This window comes from Aquila chrysaetos, chromosome Z (genome assembly GCF_900496995.4).
Source record: "Aquila chrysaetos chrysaetos chromosome Z, bAquChr1.4, whole genome shotgun sequence".
Classification (NCBI taxonomy): domain Eukaryota; kingdom Metazoa; phylum Chordata; class Aves; order Accipitriformes; family Accipitridae; genus Aquila; species Aquila chrysaetos.
In genome coordinates, this window is record NC_044030.1 from 29,539,692 (window position 1) to 29,559,341 (window position 19,650).

At 40.1% G+C, this 19,650-nt stretch overlaps 1 protein-coding gene across 7 annotated transcripts in view; it reads right to left on the bottom strand.

Moving 5' to 3' along the window:
- Window positions 1-1,871: 1,871 nt before the first annotated feature.
- LOC115336548 (leucyl and cystinyl aminopeptidase) overlaps window positions 1,872-19,650 on the bottom strand; it is an 82,171-nt gene continuing 64,392 nt past the window's right edge. For 5 of the 7 annotated variants that reach the window (XM_030003758.2, XM_030003761.2, XM_041120752.1 and 2 more), the window contains 8 exons: window positions 18,692-18,780; window positions 16,723-16,903; window positions 15,832-15,988; window positions 7,581-7,765; window positions 6,733-6,894; window positions 5,846-5,986; window positions 4,789-4,870; window positions 1,872-3,947 (listed from right to left, as the gene is read on the bottom strand). In XM_030003758.2, coding sequence (XP_029859618.1) covers window positions 3,816-3,947; window positions 4,789-4,870; window positions 5,846-5,986; window positions 6,733-6,894; window positions 7,581-7,765; window positions 15,832-15,988; window positions 16,723-16,903; window positions 18,692-18,780 — 1,129 coding nt within the window. In that variant the 3' untranslated portion in view covers window positions 1,872-3,815. Of the gene's footprint in view, window positions 3,948-4,788; window positions 4,871-5,845; window positions 5,987-6,732; window positions 6,977-7,580; window positions 7,766-15,831; window positions 15,989-16,722; window positions 16,904-18,691; window positions 18,781-19,650 lie in introns of those variants that run through there. The other 2 variants (XM_041120753.1, XM_041120754.1) reach the window with 2 other exon arrangements.

A 19,650-nucleotide genomic window follows, 5' to 3' on the forward strand; every position in this document is an offset into this window, starting at 1 on the left:
TAATCCTATCCCACACCATGACCATAAACCTAGCCAGAGCTCAGCTTCAAAATGGACACCTGCCAGCTAGGACTCTCACACAGAACTGGCCAGGACTGAAAGCTTTTGGCAGCCCTTACCTTCCCTTGGCAGCCTCTTCGCTGCCCCATTAACACTGGGGCTCTGTGGTTGCTCTACCATCTGACCCTCACCTATACCTCAGCCTCACCCAGAGCCCAGCTCCAAACCAGACACCCACCACCTAGGGCTCTGAACAGAACTAGCCAGGACTGAAAGGTGTTGTGGTGGCCCTTACCTTCCCTTGGCAGCCCCTTCACAGTCAAATAAACACCAGAGCTCTGTGTTTGCTCTTGCATGTAACCATCACCTACACCATGATTACAGCCCTATGCAGAGAACAGATCCATGACAAACGCTGCCAGCAATGGCTCCCTGGAAAAAGCGGCCAGGTCTGAAAGCTTTGGCAGCCCTCACCTTCCTTTGGCAGCTGCTTCACAGCCCCACAAATACTGGGGCTCTGCGCTGTCTCTTGCACCTATGGCTAATTCTTACCCTTGCCCTAACACATAACAGACCCCAGCTCCAACAACTCCAGGTCTTAAAGATTTTGACTGCTCTCACACTCCTTTGGCTGTTCCTTCACAGCCCCACAAACACTGGGATTCTGCTCTTTGTCCGGCACCTATGGCTAAGCTTTACCCTTGCATTAACCCTAATGAGAACCCAGGTATAATGAGACAGCCCACGCTCTATGACTCTTAGGCAAAAGTGCCCAGGACTGAAAGCTTTTGGCAGTGCTCACCTTACCTTGGCGGCTTTTTTGCAGCCCCCCCTAACACTGGGGCTCTGCTCTTTGTCTTCCACCTAAACCCTAACCCTTTTCCTGACCCTCACCTTATCCTAAGGCCATGGCCATAACAAAGCCTTGCCAGCAATTGCTCCCAGTAAAAAATGGCCAGGACTGAAAGCTTTCGCAGCCCCCCCATTCCTTTGGCAGCCCCTTTGCAGCCCTACAAACAATGGGGCTCTGTTTTTTGTCCTGCACCTATGTCTAAGCCTCACCCTCACCCTAACCCTACCCAGACCCCAGGTCCAACAGGGATGCTGCCAGCTATGGCTCCCAAGAAAAAGTGCCCAGGACTTAAAGCTTTTGCGAGCCCTCACCTCCCCTTGGCAGCCTTTTCACGGCGCCCCTAGCACTGGGCTATACACTTTGTCTGGCACTGAACCCTAACCCTTTTCCTGACCCTCACCCTACCCTAAGCCCATGTCCAAAATGGAGCCTTGTCTGCAATGGCTCTATGTCCTGCACCATTTGAATCTTCATCAGTTTCCAATATACTCAAAAAGGGAGGAGTACATTTATGCATTTTTCATGGAAGGACTCTAGCACAATTTTTAATAGGGTTGGTGACTCCATGGCAGAAAAATTATTTTAAAACCTCTACAACTGACATACCAAAAGTATGCATATCCAACAAATAGGAAAATGAAAAAATTATTCAATAATCCCTCCACAACATCCCCAACTTCCCAGATTTTCTTAGTATAGTTTGCTCTCTCAAACTCAGCTCCATGCTACCTCCTCATATCCATCATTAAAGCATTTGAATAAAAATAGTAATTTTTTAAAATTCCACAGCAGAAATCAGGAGGAAGATGGGATCTTCTTCCACATTTTCCATTTTAAATTTTATATGCCTTAATACTGCAGTCAGGGATAAGGTAAAACACATGTGAGGGGATAGAAGGGACAGAAGAGTGAAAGTTTACTACTGACTTCTCATTTCATATGAAGAAGTGACTAGAAAGAAAAAGAGATGACATACATATGTACACACACACAAAAATACGCAAAGACAGAACCACTATTTCTGTAGATATTCCAAAGATTTAAAATAAAGGAGGAAATGAAGCTGTAACACATGGCAGTACAAAAATTCCAAGAACATACTTAATTACAATTCTAATTCCATAACTTATAAGGAAGTATGATTTATTTTCAATGCTCATACTGCCAGTTTCTTCTTCAGTGCATGTAAAAATTATTCATTTCTGGGCCTTTTGGGCAAACAAATGTTTGCACACTCTTAAGGTCTAACATTCTTTCTGATAATTTCAAGATTAAAAATAATATCTGCAATTCTAATGTGAGCTGGAAAATGAGTAATTTCTTTTCCAGGAGTTTTGATATATATTCTGAAAAGATGGGAAAGTATGGCATGGTTTAATCATAGCTTACAATTTTTGCTAACCAAATAAACAGCCAATGCTGCAGTTTCATATATTAAAGCATTCAGTTTGAATTACTCTGTGACACATTTTTAAGTCCATTAATTTAACTCTAATTCAAACTATCATCTTCTTCAGAATTTACTGTAGCTGTAATTAAATTAGTTTAATTAAAATAGTACAATTTTTAATTGTTAGTGCTTTCATCATAGTTTATAACTGATCACATAATTGGATGATTATAAGACAACAGGTCTGAATCTGCTTGCAAGAATTACACAAAAGGTGCATCAGTAGTGAAATAAATAGAACAGATCTCCAGTTAAAAAAGTATGTTTGCTCTTGCATGTGTTGTATATATATGCTATACCTTAACAATGGCGTTTTTCACTGCTTTTGAAAGAGATGCAGTAGGTATTTTGCCTTTCTAATGTAGCACATTAGGGGTTTAGATCCTTTTCTTTAAAAGACTTTGAAGATTTGTCTCACAAGGTTTTTCACAACAGTAGAAGAATAAATCATTAAAATCTAAATGACAAGCTTTCCTAAAGCTGTCATAAAAAGCGAGCAATGTTCAGAAATTATACGGTGATATGCAGGTTATCAGGCAAGGAAAAAACAGAAGTTTACCCAAATGAAGTGGCTGACATATCTATTAATTGCAGACCCTCTGCAACAAGTGGTGAAATTACAACTCAGTAGTTAAAAGGGCACAAATCAGTAGTCAGTCTAACAAATGAACCAACCTGGAAAAATGCAATTTTGTGCAGATGCCCAGAGATCAATACAGCAAAATCAGTTAAAGTTCAATGCTTAATGATGAGATTCTCAAAAATGTCTAATAAATTTAGAGTAAAAGTTCCAAGGTCATATCAGTGTTTCTGGAAATCCCATCTCTAAAACATTTGGGTTTGCTATCTGCTTTTTCTTTACCATACTACTACCCAGCCACTGTATATATTAAAGTACAAACTATTAGCATGAGATATTATTCTTATTTTTTTTGTGTAAAACCTAAATACTGTGAAAATAAAAAAATCCAAACTTAAATCAAATTGGAACCGTATCTATTTTGCCTCAAACTGGTGTACTTTATAAGATCCACTACTACTTATGTATCTGAAGTATGACATTGTTTCACAACAGCTTCCATATCTATAAATGTGGAAACCACCTACAGTTTTGCATGAAAAAGTCTACTGCTCAATGAGCAGTCTGCAGAAAAGTAACAGTCCAGGGTAACTCTTTCTGACCCTAACTGTCAAAATTAACCCACTGCTAAGAAACTACAACACAACTCCAAATGAAAGGGCATATGTTTCAAATATAAAATTATATTTAATAATTTGTGCAGATGTTTGGTCTATAGATGAAAACAGTTTCAGAATAAATACTTACATCTTGCTCATAAATGCTCCAAGGAAAATAAAAATTTATCTGAGACATACCCTGAGCTATCTAGACTCCTTTATAGTGCAAACAATGTTGCAGTGATGCCTGGTTTCACCCTGGCTTTTGCAAAAGAAAAAAAGCAACTGCCCACAGAGCTCCTAAATGGCTGACACACCATGGCATCATGCACACTACAGCAGTTCTTGTAGCTTTGCCAAGTTCCTCTCCATCCACTGGATATTGAGCTGAATTGTGTCAATTGCCTCTTTCACACAACGCAGTTGAGAACTCTCCTCTGATTTTGACTCAAAAAATGCCTTCACCTGCATAGCAAGAGAAGAGAAAGAAAAATAAAATTTTAATTAAAATCAACACTGGCCACACAAATAGGTTCAGAAGCAAAGGCTACACATATATTGCAGGAAATCCATTCCTGAGAATCATTTGTGTCTATGCAGTAAGCAAACCTCTCAAATGAGTTCCCAAAATGCAAGGAAAGCATTTTTCATGGGAACTGCAGCAATAACTCATTTGGTTTCAGTAAATTATGTCACCAATAAACAGATATTCACTTATCATATTCATAAGAGAGCACTCAAAGTTCTGGAAAAGGAGTCTCGCTCTGTGACAAAGAACTGATTGTTGCAAGCAACCCTCTTCAGCACACCCACTCATCATTATAATTGTCAATGTTAACACTTACAATGCTATAGATCAACCATAAACAACCCTCTCTACCAAATTATCCCAACAAAAACATTAAACCAAACCATAAACCATTCTTGACACATTAACTTCAAGGTCTTGTTAGGGAAGACAACAGAGATGCAGAAAGCAAAGCTTGTTTACAAAATCTAGACCAAAATTCTACCTAGACCAAATCACTACTTTGGGAGACAGTGTGTCCAGTGAACAGGAAAACAAAACAGTATAAACAGATAGCTGGGTTCAACTCTATATGCAACTCTGCCACAGACTCAGTATGTAATCTTCAACGTGTTTATGTATATATTTGCCGTGTATGAAATAGGGACAGCAATACATGTACATCCTTGCAAAAGGGCCTCAAGGACAGAAATAACACGTGTTTTGCTTATCCCTTAGTTAAATGAAAACAGCATTGGCACTAGAAAATATCCCTTTCTTGTAGATTAAGCCACCAACCTCAAGTAGATGTGCCTTTGTTGCAAACTGAGAAGTTGATGAACTAATGATATTCTGGATAGTATATGAGCCTAGGTGAAACCTGAAATACAAAGAAGTTATTTTTAACTAGAAGCCACTTTAAGATGCAGGTTCAGTATATGTACACATTTTGACTTTTTTGCTTCAGTAGTTGGATATCATTAAAAGCACTTGAATTTAAATTTACATACCTCATTTTTCAGAAGAGATACAAGGTCTTAGAAGTCCAAGCATCTAGTTCCCTAATCCCTCTAAGAATTGAACTTCAGAGCAAAAGACATGGAAAATTTTCACACTTCTATCACAGCTCAACTAGTAAAGAATTGAGGACACCACGCACTGAATACCAAGACCTGTATTTGTGGTATGTATTCCAAAACTCTACAGTAACTGAATTTGCAACCAGATTTCATTTCAAGCAAAGTAATTTTTTAATATTGGTTATTAAGAGCCTGCTAGAACAGAAATTTTCATCTAGAAGAAGCTTTTTTAGCAATGTGAAACTGTTCCAAATCAAAACGAGGATTTAGAAATACAGTTTTCTACATACTGTTAGCTTTTTGAAGACTTGCAGGCCAGCTTTTCTGCTGGGTACCCTTCAAAGCCAGTTAAGGAGAACACATATTTCTAAAGCAAGTGGGATTTTTTGGTTGTTTGGTTTGGGGATTGCTGTAAAAAGGCGGAAAAAATAAATGCTAAATGAATTCCCTGGGTATGCTTTTGAATGCATTTGATCCACATAAATATCCTGCATCTGCAGCAATCATCTTAGAGACAGCAGCCTTTTAACAGAAATTCAGATCATGATTTTTTAGAATGAGGCTATAGGAGGCTCCAAAGTCCCATCAACTATTGGCAAGACTTCAAAGTTTATGTTCCAAGTTATTTTTATAAAATCAGATTTAAAACAGGCTTTACAATTTTAATACAAATCTTCTTATATGAATCCAACTATTTCTTATCTTGTGCTTGAAAGAAACAAACAGGTGCTTTTGCCACTGTGAGTGTGATGTTTCAGCTACATCAAAAGACATACTTCCGTGTAAGCTTTTCCCAGTTCTCTTTGACAAAGTCCCAGGCCAGCAGATATCCAGGCAAACTCTGGCTAACGGTTGCTATGATATGAGAAAGCTCCTGTGCCCTGATGACTTCTCCTTCAAGGCAGTTCTGCATTAACCTAAAAGACAAAGCATATGAAAAGGGACATGAAAAAACTTCTATTCATATCTTCACATGAGTCTCCTGAGATTCCTGAATTAGACGGAAAAGATTATATAATAGATCAAACAACAAGCAACTTCTGGCATCTGGAACACACTGACGCTCCATTTTGTAACCAGTGTACTTATTTAGTTTTAGTTTCCAAGTATCAGTGACTTTAGCTCTAAATCAAGTACCTGAATTTTCATTGTTGTTGGAAAAGATGAAGTAAATTCTAACAACTTGTAAAAGAAAACATAATACATTGAAAAGATAAGAGAGGAGGGAAGGAGGGAGGGAGGGAGGGAGGGAAGGAGAGAAAATAAACCCAAAACAAACCCCCAAACCCAACTAGTTATTATCTTGGTTATAAAGATACACCAATCTTCTAAGACTCCATAGAACAATCTGCAATTTTGTTACCTTTACCACAAAAAATCTGCAATTTTGTGTTACCAGTAGTGCAAAGCCTTTACATTCAATTGTTTTCTCATAATGAGTATTCAGAATCTGGCCTTTTGAGCTACTCTGTTACATAAATTATTTTTAAGTGAAAAATATCAGGTTCTTTATGTTTATGGAAGCTTGTACAAAACATACAGACAGATTTTCTGCAGCAATCGGAAGTTTTCCCAACAATATAAAACAGGCAATGCATTTTTTTCAAAAAAGATTTTAAAGCTTTTAATTTACACAGCATACAACTTTTTGACTCCTTCATACCAGATCAGCTTTCTGACATCTTCTGTGCTGGCCAAGGCTTCAATCATTTTGCTTTTCTCTGCTTCAGAAACTGAAGAGGAGTACATCTTTAGGAGGAATTCCCAGCCATTACTAGATTTGGCTCCAGCTGTAAATATGGCTTTCATAACATCACTAGGCAGACTACAGGGAAAAACAAAACCAACAACAAAACAAAACAACAACAAAAAACCAACCAAACAAAGGGGGACATAAAAATGCTCATCTGAGAAAAGAAGGAAGAAAAGTCACAAAATAAAAAGATTAGCTTGAAAGAGATGCCTCTCTTTTGAGCAATTTAATTCTGTAGCAATTGTAAATTTGCTGGACTGAATTCATGCCAGTCTAATACTTTAAGTCACCAGGAAAAAGCAAATCATGTTAATCACATGAAAGCACAGTAAACTGTACAAAAATCTGAGCAATTTTCTGTGGCTCAAAATGCACATGAATCCAGAGCAGAATAAATTCTGCAAGATCAAAAAGTATGCTTTGACGTTGCTACTAAGTAATCCTCCTTGAGCATGCAGCTTAGGAAATGCAGATGGAAGCAATTTGTGGCTGGTTTTGCAGTGACATTTAATGAGACTGCAGACAAAGTCTTAAATTCTAGCACAGTTCTCTCTCTCATCTTAAAACACCAATTACTTCTACATGAGGAATGGTGAAAGACAGAATGAAGAACTTTAGCAATATTCAGTTGGTGGTGGTGGTGTGGGGTTTTTTTGGTTTGATTGTTTTGTTTGTTGTTTTTTTTCCCCAAAACAATGGAGGCAAGGTAACTGGAATACAGGTAGATAAAGGAAGTGGAAGCCCAGTTTTTGTGGTACCTCATTGTTCCATTAGACTTCATCCACTTCTCAAACATCTCAGTGGCAGTTGTTCTACAGTTTCTCATATTATGGGTGCAGGCAAAAGCTAGCAGCGTTGACCGGAGCTCTCGTTCAGACAGGGTCCCATCATCTGTCCAACGCTGTTGATCAATTTTATCTCCAAGCAGGTGCTCTATTCTATGCTAAAAGAGGAAAAATTATTAGCAAAAGCTAATTCTTCCCAAGAGGATTTTCTATATACAAAATCAGTTTAAAAAAAAGAAAAAAAAAAATTAAGGTTTAGAATTGTGGAAGTTAAACACAGTAGTTTTTCATCTACCTATTCCAGTTTACATATACCATTTCTTACCTGTATGAATAAATATCAGATACCACATAGATCTGAAATATGGGCCAGGTCTGCATCTTAAATTGCACATGGAAACTGAAGACTACTCTTCGAGCTACAGTTCAGACTTGTATGTAGTCAGCTTACTATCTCAACTAACTACAACTCCTGTATGCTTAACTGCTTTCAATTCCATCAAGTGACAGTTAATAGCCCTTAGTTTAGCACAAACAAACCAACCAACCTTCATCTATAGGCTGAACACCCTTCATGTTTGTAGTTTTTTAGCTTGCCAAAACCACAGCTAGATGCCTGACCAGCTACCCCATCTCAGCTGAAACACTTGAACTTAAATATAACCTCATAGACACTGCATTGCAAACCATAGCTTGGGCTGTTTATCACAGCAGATCTGTAAAACTTTTGAATAAATATTAGATAAGGAAAATTATTATAGTAGTGGGTTTTTATTTCTTATAAGTTTCCTTAAGCACTCACTAATTACCCTTACCTAGTTTAAAGAAAAACATCTGCTATTTTATCTAATCATTTAATAATTTTCCTCCTAGACTAAATCCCTTTGCTGATGTTCTACAATGTAAAGCAGCAACAATAATTTTAAACCTGTAGATGAATATAGAGAGGAGGTTTCATAATAAGAAGGTAAACAGAAATGAAAGACATTTCCTCAGCAAGCACTGACGCTACAATGTTGATTTCATGCTAAGTCTGTAGCACTGTATAGTGTTGTCCTAGTTTCAGCTGGGATAGAGTTAATTGTCTTCCTAGCAGCTGGTACAGTGCTATGTTTTGAGTTCAGTATGAGAAGAATGTTGATAACACTGATGTTTTCAGTTGTTGCTAAGTAGTGTTTAGACTAAAGTCAAGGATTTTTCAGCTTCTCATGCCCAGCCAGCGAGAAAGCTGGAGGGGCACAAGAAGTTGGCACAGGACACAGCCAGGGCAGCTGACCCAAACTGGCCAACTGGGTATTCCATACCATATGACGCCACATCTAGTACAGGAACTGGGGGGAGTGGGGGCGGGGGATCGCCACTCGGGGACTAGCTGGGTGTCGATCGGCAGGTGGTGCGCAATTGCACTGCGCATCATTTGTACATTCGAATCCTTTTATTATTGCTGTTGTCATTTTATTAGTGTTATCATTATCATTATTAGTTTCTTCTTTTCTGCTCTATTAAACCGTTCTTATCTCAAGCCCCGAGTTTTACTTCTTTTCCCGATTTTCTTCCCCATCCCACTGGGTGTGGGGGGGAGTGAGTGAACGGCTGCGTGGTGCTTAGTTGCTGGCTGGGGTTAAACCACGACATGTGTTAATCTGTCACACAGCTGGAGTGGGACAATGACAACTGTAATGAACGGGCTAACTTTGTTCATGAAATCGCATGTGGAGGTAGGGATATTCTTCACTTATCTAAGACCATGAGTACCGATGATTAGCATATGTAGAGAAACGTTTACAGAGCATGAATGGGACTTGAGTCATCTAAAGAACAGCTGAGGAAGACTTCGGCCTTCATCCCAACAACCACCAGAAGGCAAATTACGACCACTTAACACCTGATGGCACAAGATACCGAAGATACCAGCCAACCTTCACGTATCAGGGACTAAAAAGACTGTATAAATAAAGAGGCTCTTCCCCTGTTTGGGTGCGAGTTTGTGGCGGAGCACTGTCTCCCCGGCCGCCCAGCGCTGTTTTGCTCTTTTATCGCTTGCTAATAAATTCGATCTTTTATTTAATACAAATTGGCTCCTCCAATTTGTCACGAGCGTCTATAACAAACTTGGTGCCGTGACTCGGATCCAGGTTCTTTGGTGCGGACCCTTGCAAGCGGGGAGGCGCCCTATCCCCGGATAGCCCCGTCTTGAAGAGGTGCCGCCGCCATACCCTGGACCCACGAACCCCTCTAAATTATGATAACTGAGCAAAAGAACCTGCAGGACCCCTTAAATTTTGTGCACGAAGACCAAACGAAGACCCCAGGAGCGGGTGAGTATATAAAGCGTGAGCCGTTTGGTTGGGGTGGTTATCCCGAGGTGCGATTGTGTGAGAGGTCTCTCTGAGATCACACGAGTGCGGACCCTCCAGTAGTGCAGTTCTCGTAGCCCGCGAGGGAGCGAGTCACGACCGAGGGGAAGTGAGTGTGTGTGTGGATAAGGGCACCTCGGAAGATGGGACAGAGGAAAAGCAAGCCCTCTGGACCCATGGGGATGGGGAAGGGAAATAAGTTACCAGACATACCCCCGGACAGTCCCTAAGCCTGATGTTAAGATATTGAGACAGTTCACCAAGGAGAAAGGATAGGTCTAAGGAAAAAGATGATTAGTTATTGTATTGAGATTTGGGGTGGAAAACCTCTCAGCAATCCTCATATACTCTCGCCTGTGTTCGGGTCCTCTGAGGATTGGGTGTGTCAACAATTAAATATATGGGTAAACAATAAGAGACCACCAGCCAGCCCAGAGGAAAGTGAATATGCTGCCTTATGGATTTCCCAATCCTGGGAAATGTCATTCCTCTTTGCCTTAAGAGAAAACAGACCAGATAAACCTCGAAAAGATGATGAGGACCCCCTTTGGCCCCCTCCCTATGCCCCTCAGGCCCCTCCTCCTCAGGACCCACTCCAAGGCCAGGAAATAGCCCAGGCCCAGGAAGGGTCAGATTCGGAACCTAATTCCTCAGCCCCGGCACCCCCTCCCAGAAGGTCTGCACGTAATAAAATAATACGAAGAAAGGAAAGATTGTTCCTTCTTCGGGAAATGTTGGTGCCTGGTGAGGATGAACAGGGGGGACTGGGAACGGGGTATGTGGCAGTCCCCCTTAATACAGGGGATGTAAGAAAATTTAAGAAGGAAATGGGGAATCTGTTAGATGATCCCCTGGGGGTAGGCAAAAGGTTGGATCAATTCTTGGGACTGAATTTGTACACGTGGGATGAATTACAGTCTATCCTGGGCATATTATTTACCGTAGAAGAAAGGGACAAGATTAGGGGGGCTGGGATGAGACTGTGGGACCAGCAACATCAGGCTGGCCCAGCGACGGATCAAAAATGGCCCTTAAATCGGCCAAACTGGAATAATCAGGATCCGGCTCACAGGAAAAAGATGAGACCCCAATGGAATGGCTTGATTGAACCATTTGAGGTGGTTATTAAGAACCCAGAGATTCCAGTGAGAGTTAAACAATATCCCTTATCTAATGAAGGGAGAAGGGGACTAAAACCTGAGATTAAAAGACTATTGGGAAAGGGGGTACTCGAACCCTGCATGTCCCCTTTTAATACCCCGATTTTACCAGTAAAAAAAAATCCGATGGTAGCTATCGGTTGGTGCATGACCTAAGGGAAATCAATAAACGGACTGTCAACCGGTTCCCGGTAGTGGCAAACCCACACACCCTGCTGAGTCAATTGGGACCCGAGAACCAATGGTATAGCGTAATAGATCTTAAGGATGCATTCTAGTCATGCCCTCTAAAGGAGGAATGTAGAGATTATTTTGCCTTCGAGTGGGAAGACCCAGACACTCATAGGAGACAGCAGTTAAGGTGGACTGTACTCCCCCAGGAGTTTACAGAATCCCCAAACTTATTTGGACAAGCCCTAGAACGGGTTCTACGGGAATACCAACTGCAGGATGGGGTCGTACTAATACAGTATGTGGATGACTTATTGTTAGCAGGAGAAAATCAAGAAACAGTCAGAAAAGAAAGCATACGGTTGTTAAATTTCTTGGGCCTTCAAGGCCTCAAGGTATCACGGCCAAAACTACAGTTTGTGGAAAAGGAGGTGAAATATTTAGGACACTGGATAAGCAAGGGGACTAAGAAGTTAGACCCCGAACGAGTAAATGGAATTTTATCACTGAAAGCCCTGAGGAGTAAACAACAGATTAGACAATTGTTGGGGCTATTTGGGTATTGTAGACAGTAGATTGAAAACTTTAGTGCGAAAGCACGATTTTTGTATCAAAAGTTAACTATGGATGGGTTGCTTAAATGGACCCCGGAGGATGAAGAGAGATTAGAGAGTCTCAAGGCTGATCTAGTTAACGCCCCTGTCTTGAGTCTGCCTGATGTGAGGAGACCCTTTTATTTATTTGTGGCCACTGAGGAGGGGACAGCATACGGAGTTTTAACCCAGGAGTGGACAGGGAAAAAGAAACCTGTAGGGTATATTTCCAAATTATTAGACCCCGTCAGTAGAGGGTGGCCCACCTGTTTACAAGCAGTTGTTGCTGTAACCCTGATAGTGGAAGAAGCAAATAAGATAACGTTTAGAAGTGAATTAAGGGTGTTCTCCCATAATATTCGAGGAGTTCTCCAACAAAAGGCTGAAAAATGGATCACCGATGCTAGGCTTTTAAAATATAAGGGGATCCTAATCCATTCCCCTAAATTGGAGATCGGAACAATGAACTTAAAAAATCCGGCGCAATTTTTGTATGGGGGTCCTGAAGAAGAATTAACACATAATTGCCTTCAGACCATTGAAGAACAAACAAAAATTAGGCTAGATCTGGAAGAGGTAAAATTGAGAGAGGGAGAAAAGTTATTCGCTGATGGGTCATCTCGAGTAATAACAGGGAAAAGGAAGTCAAGACAAGCAATAAGAGGGCCCAAGCGAATAACTGTGGTACATGTTAAGGGACACCAAAGAAAAACAACCCCTGAAATTCAGTAAAGCCAGGTGATATGGTATTAATAAGAGCCTGGAAAAAATCCTCTCTCACTCCTAGGTGGGAGGGGCCCTTTCTTGTTTTACTTACCACAGAAACTGCTGTCCGAACTACAGAACGAGGATAGACTCATGCAAGCAGGATCAAAGGACCAATTCGGAGTTCTCATTGAGAGGTGACCAAAGACCCTGACAGCTTGAAAATCAAGCTCCGAAGAAAAGTGGAGGAGTGAGACTGTCTTTTGTAAAAATCCTCACTGTATATGTTATCTTTATATGTTACAGGTGTAAACTTTGTAGAGAAAAGTGGTGGACACATTGCTCCTATGGGTATTCCCCTACTGACATTTGCCACGAATGTTATAATTACGAACAGGAATTAATTGAGCAAGCATTATGTATGGGAATATCAACTGGAAAAATTATAAAAGACTCCAAAGAATGGTGGGATATTTTTGCTAAAGGCATAAACCCTGAGAGGTGTTGTCTTTATGTAAATGAGTTATGCCCAACGAAGACTGAAATAGTGCAAGTATCCCGCAGACGAACAGTGGTCAGAGTGGGGTGGGGAGCTTGGGAAGTGAAGGATACAAACTGGGACGCATATAAGTCAAAACAAAGTAAATATAAAGGAGGTTCCCCTGAAGAATACGACTGCTGCTGAGAAGATAGTATACCTCGCTGCTCTAAGCAACAGAGTAGGCAGAGAAGAGGGCAGAGACGTACTGCTGTGGGGATTAAGGTTGATGAACTACCTCCAGACAAGGCTCACAGAGCCTCTTGACTTATTACTCCCAAATAAAACATCCTCAGAGCTTCCCCAAAGTCTCCCATCTCTCACCAGGGATGAAGACAAAAATCAAAATGATTATCAGCACCCTTGGAATACCTGTCGCAAGAGTAAAGGGACACCACTTTTCTCAAACTTGAGATTAAGCACTTGAATGATAGGACTGTTACTAATGTTAATGGAGACAACCCAAGACAAAGGGAACCCCCACCAACCTTACAAATAGACGCTTTATAGGTGGGAGGATCAAAAGATATTACAGCAAGTAATTGCTGCCGGGGCCCCAAGCTTTAATCAATCCTTATGTCAAATCATACCCAGGAACCCATGTCTACATAACTTAGGCTTTTAGTTTTGTCCCAGTTCTAACCCTGGAAAGGGGTATTGCAACCATCCCGACTCTTACTATTATGCTTATTGGGGTTGCAAAACTATAGCTTCTGATTGGATTCCTAGGGGAGGTCCAGATAAATTCCTATCTGTAAGGTGGGGGCCTCATGGATGTACACCTGCTTCACATGGTTGGGATGGAAGCCAAACAGGACTATGGAGTGGAAATTGCCCATATGTTTATATTAATGCAACCAACCCGAAAGATCCTGCTTGGTTAACCGAGAGAACATGGGGAGTCAGACTTTGAAAACCAGGCGCAGATTAAGGGGGAATAATTACGATAAGGAAAGAGCTGGTGCCAAATAAACCCTCTGGTGTAAGACCAAATTCAGTCGTAACAGAGGAAGATGATAATAACAATATTGTACAGACTACTACTATCTTACAAGTAACTGTAATACCTAAGCTTATTTACCATCCCGAAGATTTTATTTATAACTATCAAACTACTCAGGCCCATTACATACAAAATACGTGAGCCTTTGACAGCCCTCACGGTAGCAACCCTCATAGCAGTCGGAGCTGCTGGAGCTGGTACAGGAATAACCTCCCTCATACAACAAAATCAAGAATTTCAATCCTTAAGAATAGCAGCCGACGAGGATTTGGCTAGGATAGAAAAAGCCATGACAGCCCTAGAACAGTCTGTTAGGTCTTTATCAGAAGTAGTATTACAAAACAGACGGGGCTTAGACCTAATGTTCATGCAGCAGGGGGGGTTATGTGCAGCCCTACGGGAAGAGTGTTGTGTATATGTTGACCATACTGGAGTAGTTAGAGATACAATGGCCAAGCTACGGGAGGGGTTAGAAAAACGGAAGAAAGACAGGGAAGCACAACAGAGCTAGTATGAGTCTATGTTTAATTATTCACCCTGGTTAACCACCCTATTGTCAACTATTACAGGACCCCTTATCTTGTTGTTCTTATTTTTGACTTTTGGGCCATGCATTTTTAATAAGTTGATCGCTATTGTTAAAGGGCGCTTAGAAGCTGCACACTTAATGCTGTTACGAAAACAATATGAACAAATAGAGGATGAAGGAATTAATCCTATCCTCGGGCGGACAAAAGAAGTATTAGATCGATTTAATGAACAAAATCAGGATAAAATAGAAAAGGGGGGATTGTAATGAACGGGTTAACTTTGTTCATGAAATCGCATGTGGAGGCAGGGATATTCTTCACTTATCTAAGACCATGAGTACCGATGATTAGCATATGTAGAGAAACGTTTACAGAGCATGAATGGGACTTGAGTCATCTAAAGAACAGCTGAGGAAGACTTCGGCCTTCATCCCAACAACCACCAGAAGGCAAATTACGACCACTTAACACCTGATGGCACAAGATACCGAAGATACCAGCCAACCTTCACGTATCAGGGACTAAAAAGACTGTATAAATAAAGAGGCTCTTCCCCTGTTTGGGTGCGAGTTTGTGGCGGAGCACTGTCTCCCCGGCCGCCCAGCGCTGTTTTGCTCTTTTATCGCTTGCTAATAAATTCGATCTTTTATTTAATACAAATTGGCTCCTCCAATTTGTCACGAGCGTCTATAACAACAACCATTCATGTGTTCCTATTTTTACAGAAAACAGGGTTTATTTTTCCACTCCCTTTATACAAAGCAGTTAGATCTATGATCTCCAGCCATTCTAATAATTTTGGAAATAACTCTTCTGTATTAGAAAAATGTCATGGACTCTGTTTAATTACATATCTGTACTACGTTGACCCTTATAGCCACTATAGAAATCCCCAGACACCGCTGTGCTCCACTGCATTACACTCCCTACAAAGCATTGTGGAGGCGAGTGTGTGTGGGGAAATAGATAAAAACGATTTAGCATTTCAGTAAGAGATCATTACTACCTAACAAAAGCAGGGAAGACTGGTGACTATCTAGACTCCCCATCCAATTTAGTGAGATTAGTGAATATGTTCAACAGCCAACAGTTTAAAAGATAATGTAACTATAAGTAACACTAGAGGTAATTATTTCAAATTATAATTTACAGAAAATTAAGACATACCATGACTCGTGCTGCCAGTTGTTGTTCACCCTTTTTCTCTAAAAGGCTGTATATAAGACTCAGTTGAAACAAAGCTTGAGTGAGTGGTGCAGTGCTGCTCTCTTTGTTAAGGTAATCAATCAGCTCAAAGGCCTTTTCCAGAGACTCTTTTCCTAGACTATCGGTCAATGAATACAAACATTAAAATGGCTTCCAAAACAAAAGCACTCTCTGAAACAAGAAGTGATACTCTCCATTACATTAACAGGGATAGGTGAATAGAGGGAGTAACATAAGAAACACTTTAGATGTAGATATTTTTATATTATAACATTAGTAAGATAGCAACAATGGCCACTAACATGCCTTCAATTAACAAAAATTAAAATAGGTAAGGAAGTGCGACAATGATGTCTGAAAATATTTATCATAAATGAGGGTACTCTTACAGGAAGAAGCTGTCAAAGAGGCCATCCAGAATGCTCAGCCTCACCTGCTCTGAAAGCAGTGGTGAAAGACAAGGCAGGAAACCAGTAAAAATTTGAGAGGCAAATAGCTTACTTCTCTAAAGTGGAGCACTCATTGACAGAGTACAGGAAAACAGTCCACTAGGCAGATTATCAGACACTGAAGAAAACAATGTATTTCAGAAATGGAAGCTATCATGTGGATCTTTGTGATGCAAATAAATGGACACTGCTATAAAGAAAAGGGAGATAACAGCAATATAGAAGCATCAGTGAAATAACTTTAAAAAAAAAATAGTGAATGATGAAAGGTTTCAATAGGCTAATAAAGGCTGAATTAAAACTTCTCTGAAGCAGTCTTCTCTAGAATCTAAGTCTGATCTTCTTTGACTTGGAAAAAAATTTAAACACATATTAACTGTGTTTTCCAATATAAAAGTCTTACCCTGCAAGGTTGAAGATATTGTTGATCAAATTGGCTCTGTCTTTAGGACTCAGAGCAGTGTGGTTTTTTTTCAACAGATCAATCAGCGTTTTCCAGTCTTCAGCATAATGTACTATGTAATAGCCGTTCATGTCCACGTTGAATTTTATCCATTCCACTTCTTCTGGAAGTTCAATGACAGCTAATGGACAGACAATCAGCAGCAGAAACAAACATTTAGCAACTGTTTGTTCAGATCCAAATCTATGAACTAGACTGGTTCCAGAGAGTCAATAAATCCTTTTCCACCCACTAGCTCACCCTACTATGAAGAAGGAATAGCCAGTATAAAGGTTCCACAGGAAGGCTCCAAAATTCCAGGTTGTACTTCTTCCTCCTTCTTCCTACATCTGATTGAATGAACAATATCACAATCTGCCCCAAGTTGTATCTATACAGTTAATTACTTGGTCCAGTAATTTTTCTCTTTCTATCCCGTCCTCCTTTCAAACAACCCCGTCTCCTCTCTGCCCACTTTCATATATATATATATATAAAAAGAGCAGTTACACACATCATATAAAGAATTAGAGAAATGGAGATGGTACTAAGTAGATAGAAGGCCACACTCCAGTTTCAGTCAACTGGATACAAGAAGAGAGGCTTTGGGAAAAAGTTCTTCATTTCAGTTGATTCTATAACTACTGTCAAAACCATCATTTTGCATAGCACCTACAATGCCTTTGAAATTTAGCAAATATTCTATCCCAAACTGTTTTGTACATCTCTCCTACTTTCATATCCTCCCCATCCAAGTTTTTACACTGAGTGAGGAATCAGTATGATGAAAACGAGACCACCAACAGAACCATTTAAGGTGAAACAAAAATGATGAAATTGGGCTACTTACCTATTAGTTCTAATAAGATCAAGAACACATTAAATTAAACAGCTTTGGTTTTCCATTCTGATAATTCATAATATTATTTTCTAAAACTCCATCTCAAATGAAAAAGGCCAGGAATAACTTGAAGGCTTTGTAAAACCAATGTCAGGATGACATAAACCAAAATTATTTACTTTAATTATAGTACTTCTGAAGTCATTTTAGAGGGGTGGCAGTTTGTAAAAATCAGTAAACAGTAAAAATGTCAAGATGAGCTTTAGGAATTTGATTTTAAATTTCTATGGTTTCATTTCAAAAAGTAGAGGTGCAAGATAGGTTTATGAATTAAAAATAATTGCCAGTTACATGCACTGAATAGTAACTTTAACAGGGGAGAAGAAAATACATCAGCAGACATAAGACTATGAGTCAGACCAGCTTCAATAAAATGCAAAAAACTATTCATGTCAGTGGAAAGTGACCAGCCAAACTCATTTTAGCACAATACTACATAAAAGTGTATAGCAACTATTCACTTGGTAAAGAAAAAAACCAGGGCTAAATAAAAAAACCAAACCACCATAGACTAGCAATTTAGGGTTGAAACTAGCCACTGCAGCAAAAGCAGAGAGTTTATGTGAAAAAAATCTAAGTGTTTCAAGTTCTACAACAGCATTCTCAAAAACTTAATCTGTTCCAGATGCAATATTTTCTTATACCATTCAAGAAAACAAATAATATTTCAGTGGAAAGTGACTTCCTCACATTTCAGTACACTGGCAGAGCAACTCTCCCATTACTCACTCTGTAAAGGACATGTAGTTTGAGAGATTTTTTGCATACACTGGGATGAAAAGAGTACAGGCTTTTACAAATTCCAAACCTGTGCTTCTGCCCCAGTTGCTGCCATTTACTTGTACATATAATGCTATAGGGAACCAACTCTGTAATGATGACACCACCAGTAGTGCTTGCCTCCAGATCTCTGCAATTATTTTGTACTATGTATGCTTTCACCTTCACATCTTACGCAAGTGTGCGCTCAGAAAGATCATTAATCTATAACACTTAAGTAACTTGCAGCTGAAGTTTTGAGCCACATACCTGACTTTTGGTCCAGTAAATATGCATTAGTACAATGGGTAAAGTTGCAGCTACTAGTTATGTAGGTGAGAGGAATATGCCACAGGTAACTGCAAAGGAAAGCAAATGTTTACTGAGATATTATACACATATTTGGTCTTGAAGAGTTTGATTTATTTTTTTAATTTAAGCACTTTAATATTTTAGTAGTATTGGAACCACTGCATAATAAAGTATAAATCTCACTCATATAATCAGAATATGATAAAAGAATACATGTACAGCAATTATTTTTTTATTCCCACCATGTTGAGAAGGGGGAAAGCTTCATAGTATCATAGAATGGTTTGGGTTGGAAGGGACCTTTAAAGTTCAGCTAGTACACGCCCCCCTGCAATGAGCAGGGACATCTTCAGCTAGATCAGGTTGCTCAGAGCCCCATCCAACCTGACCTTGAATGTTTCCAGCGATAGGGCATCTACCACCTCTCTGGGCAACCTGTTCCAGTGTTTCACCACCCTAAACAATTCTTCCAAAAACCTGAAATTGTAAACAATTTCTTCCTTATATCTAGTCTGAATCTACCCTCCTTTAGTTTAAAACCATTACCCTTTGTCTTATCGCTACAGGCCCTAGTCTGTCCCCATCTTTCCCGTAAGTATTGAAAGGCCCCCCGGAGCCTTCTCTTCTCCAGGCTGAACACCACCAACTCTCTCAGCCTGTTCTCACAGGAGAGATGTTCCATCCTTCTGATCACTTTTGTGGCCCTCCTCTGGACCCAGTGGTTCCATGTCTTTCATGTGCTGAGGACCCCAGAGCTGGATGCAGTCCTCCAGGTAGGGTCTCACCAGAGCGGAGTAGAGGGGCAGAATCACCTCCCTCAACCTGCTGGCCACCCTTCTATTTATGCAGCCCAGGATATGGTTGACTTTCTGGGCTGCCAGTGCACACTGCTGGCTCATGTCCAGTTTTTCATCCAC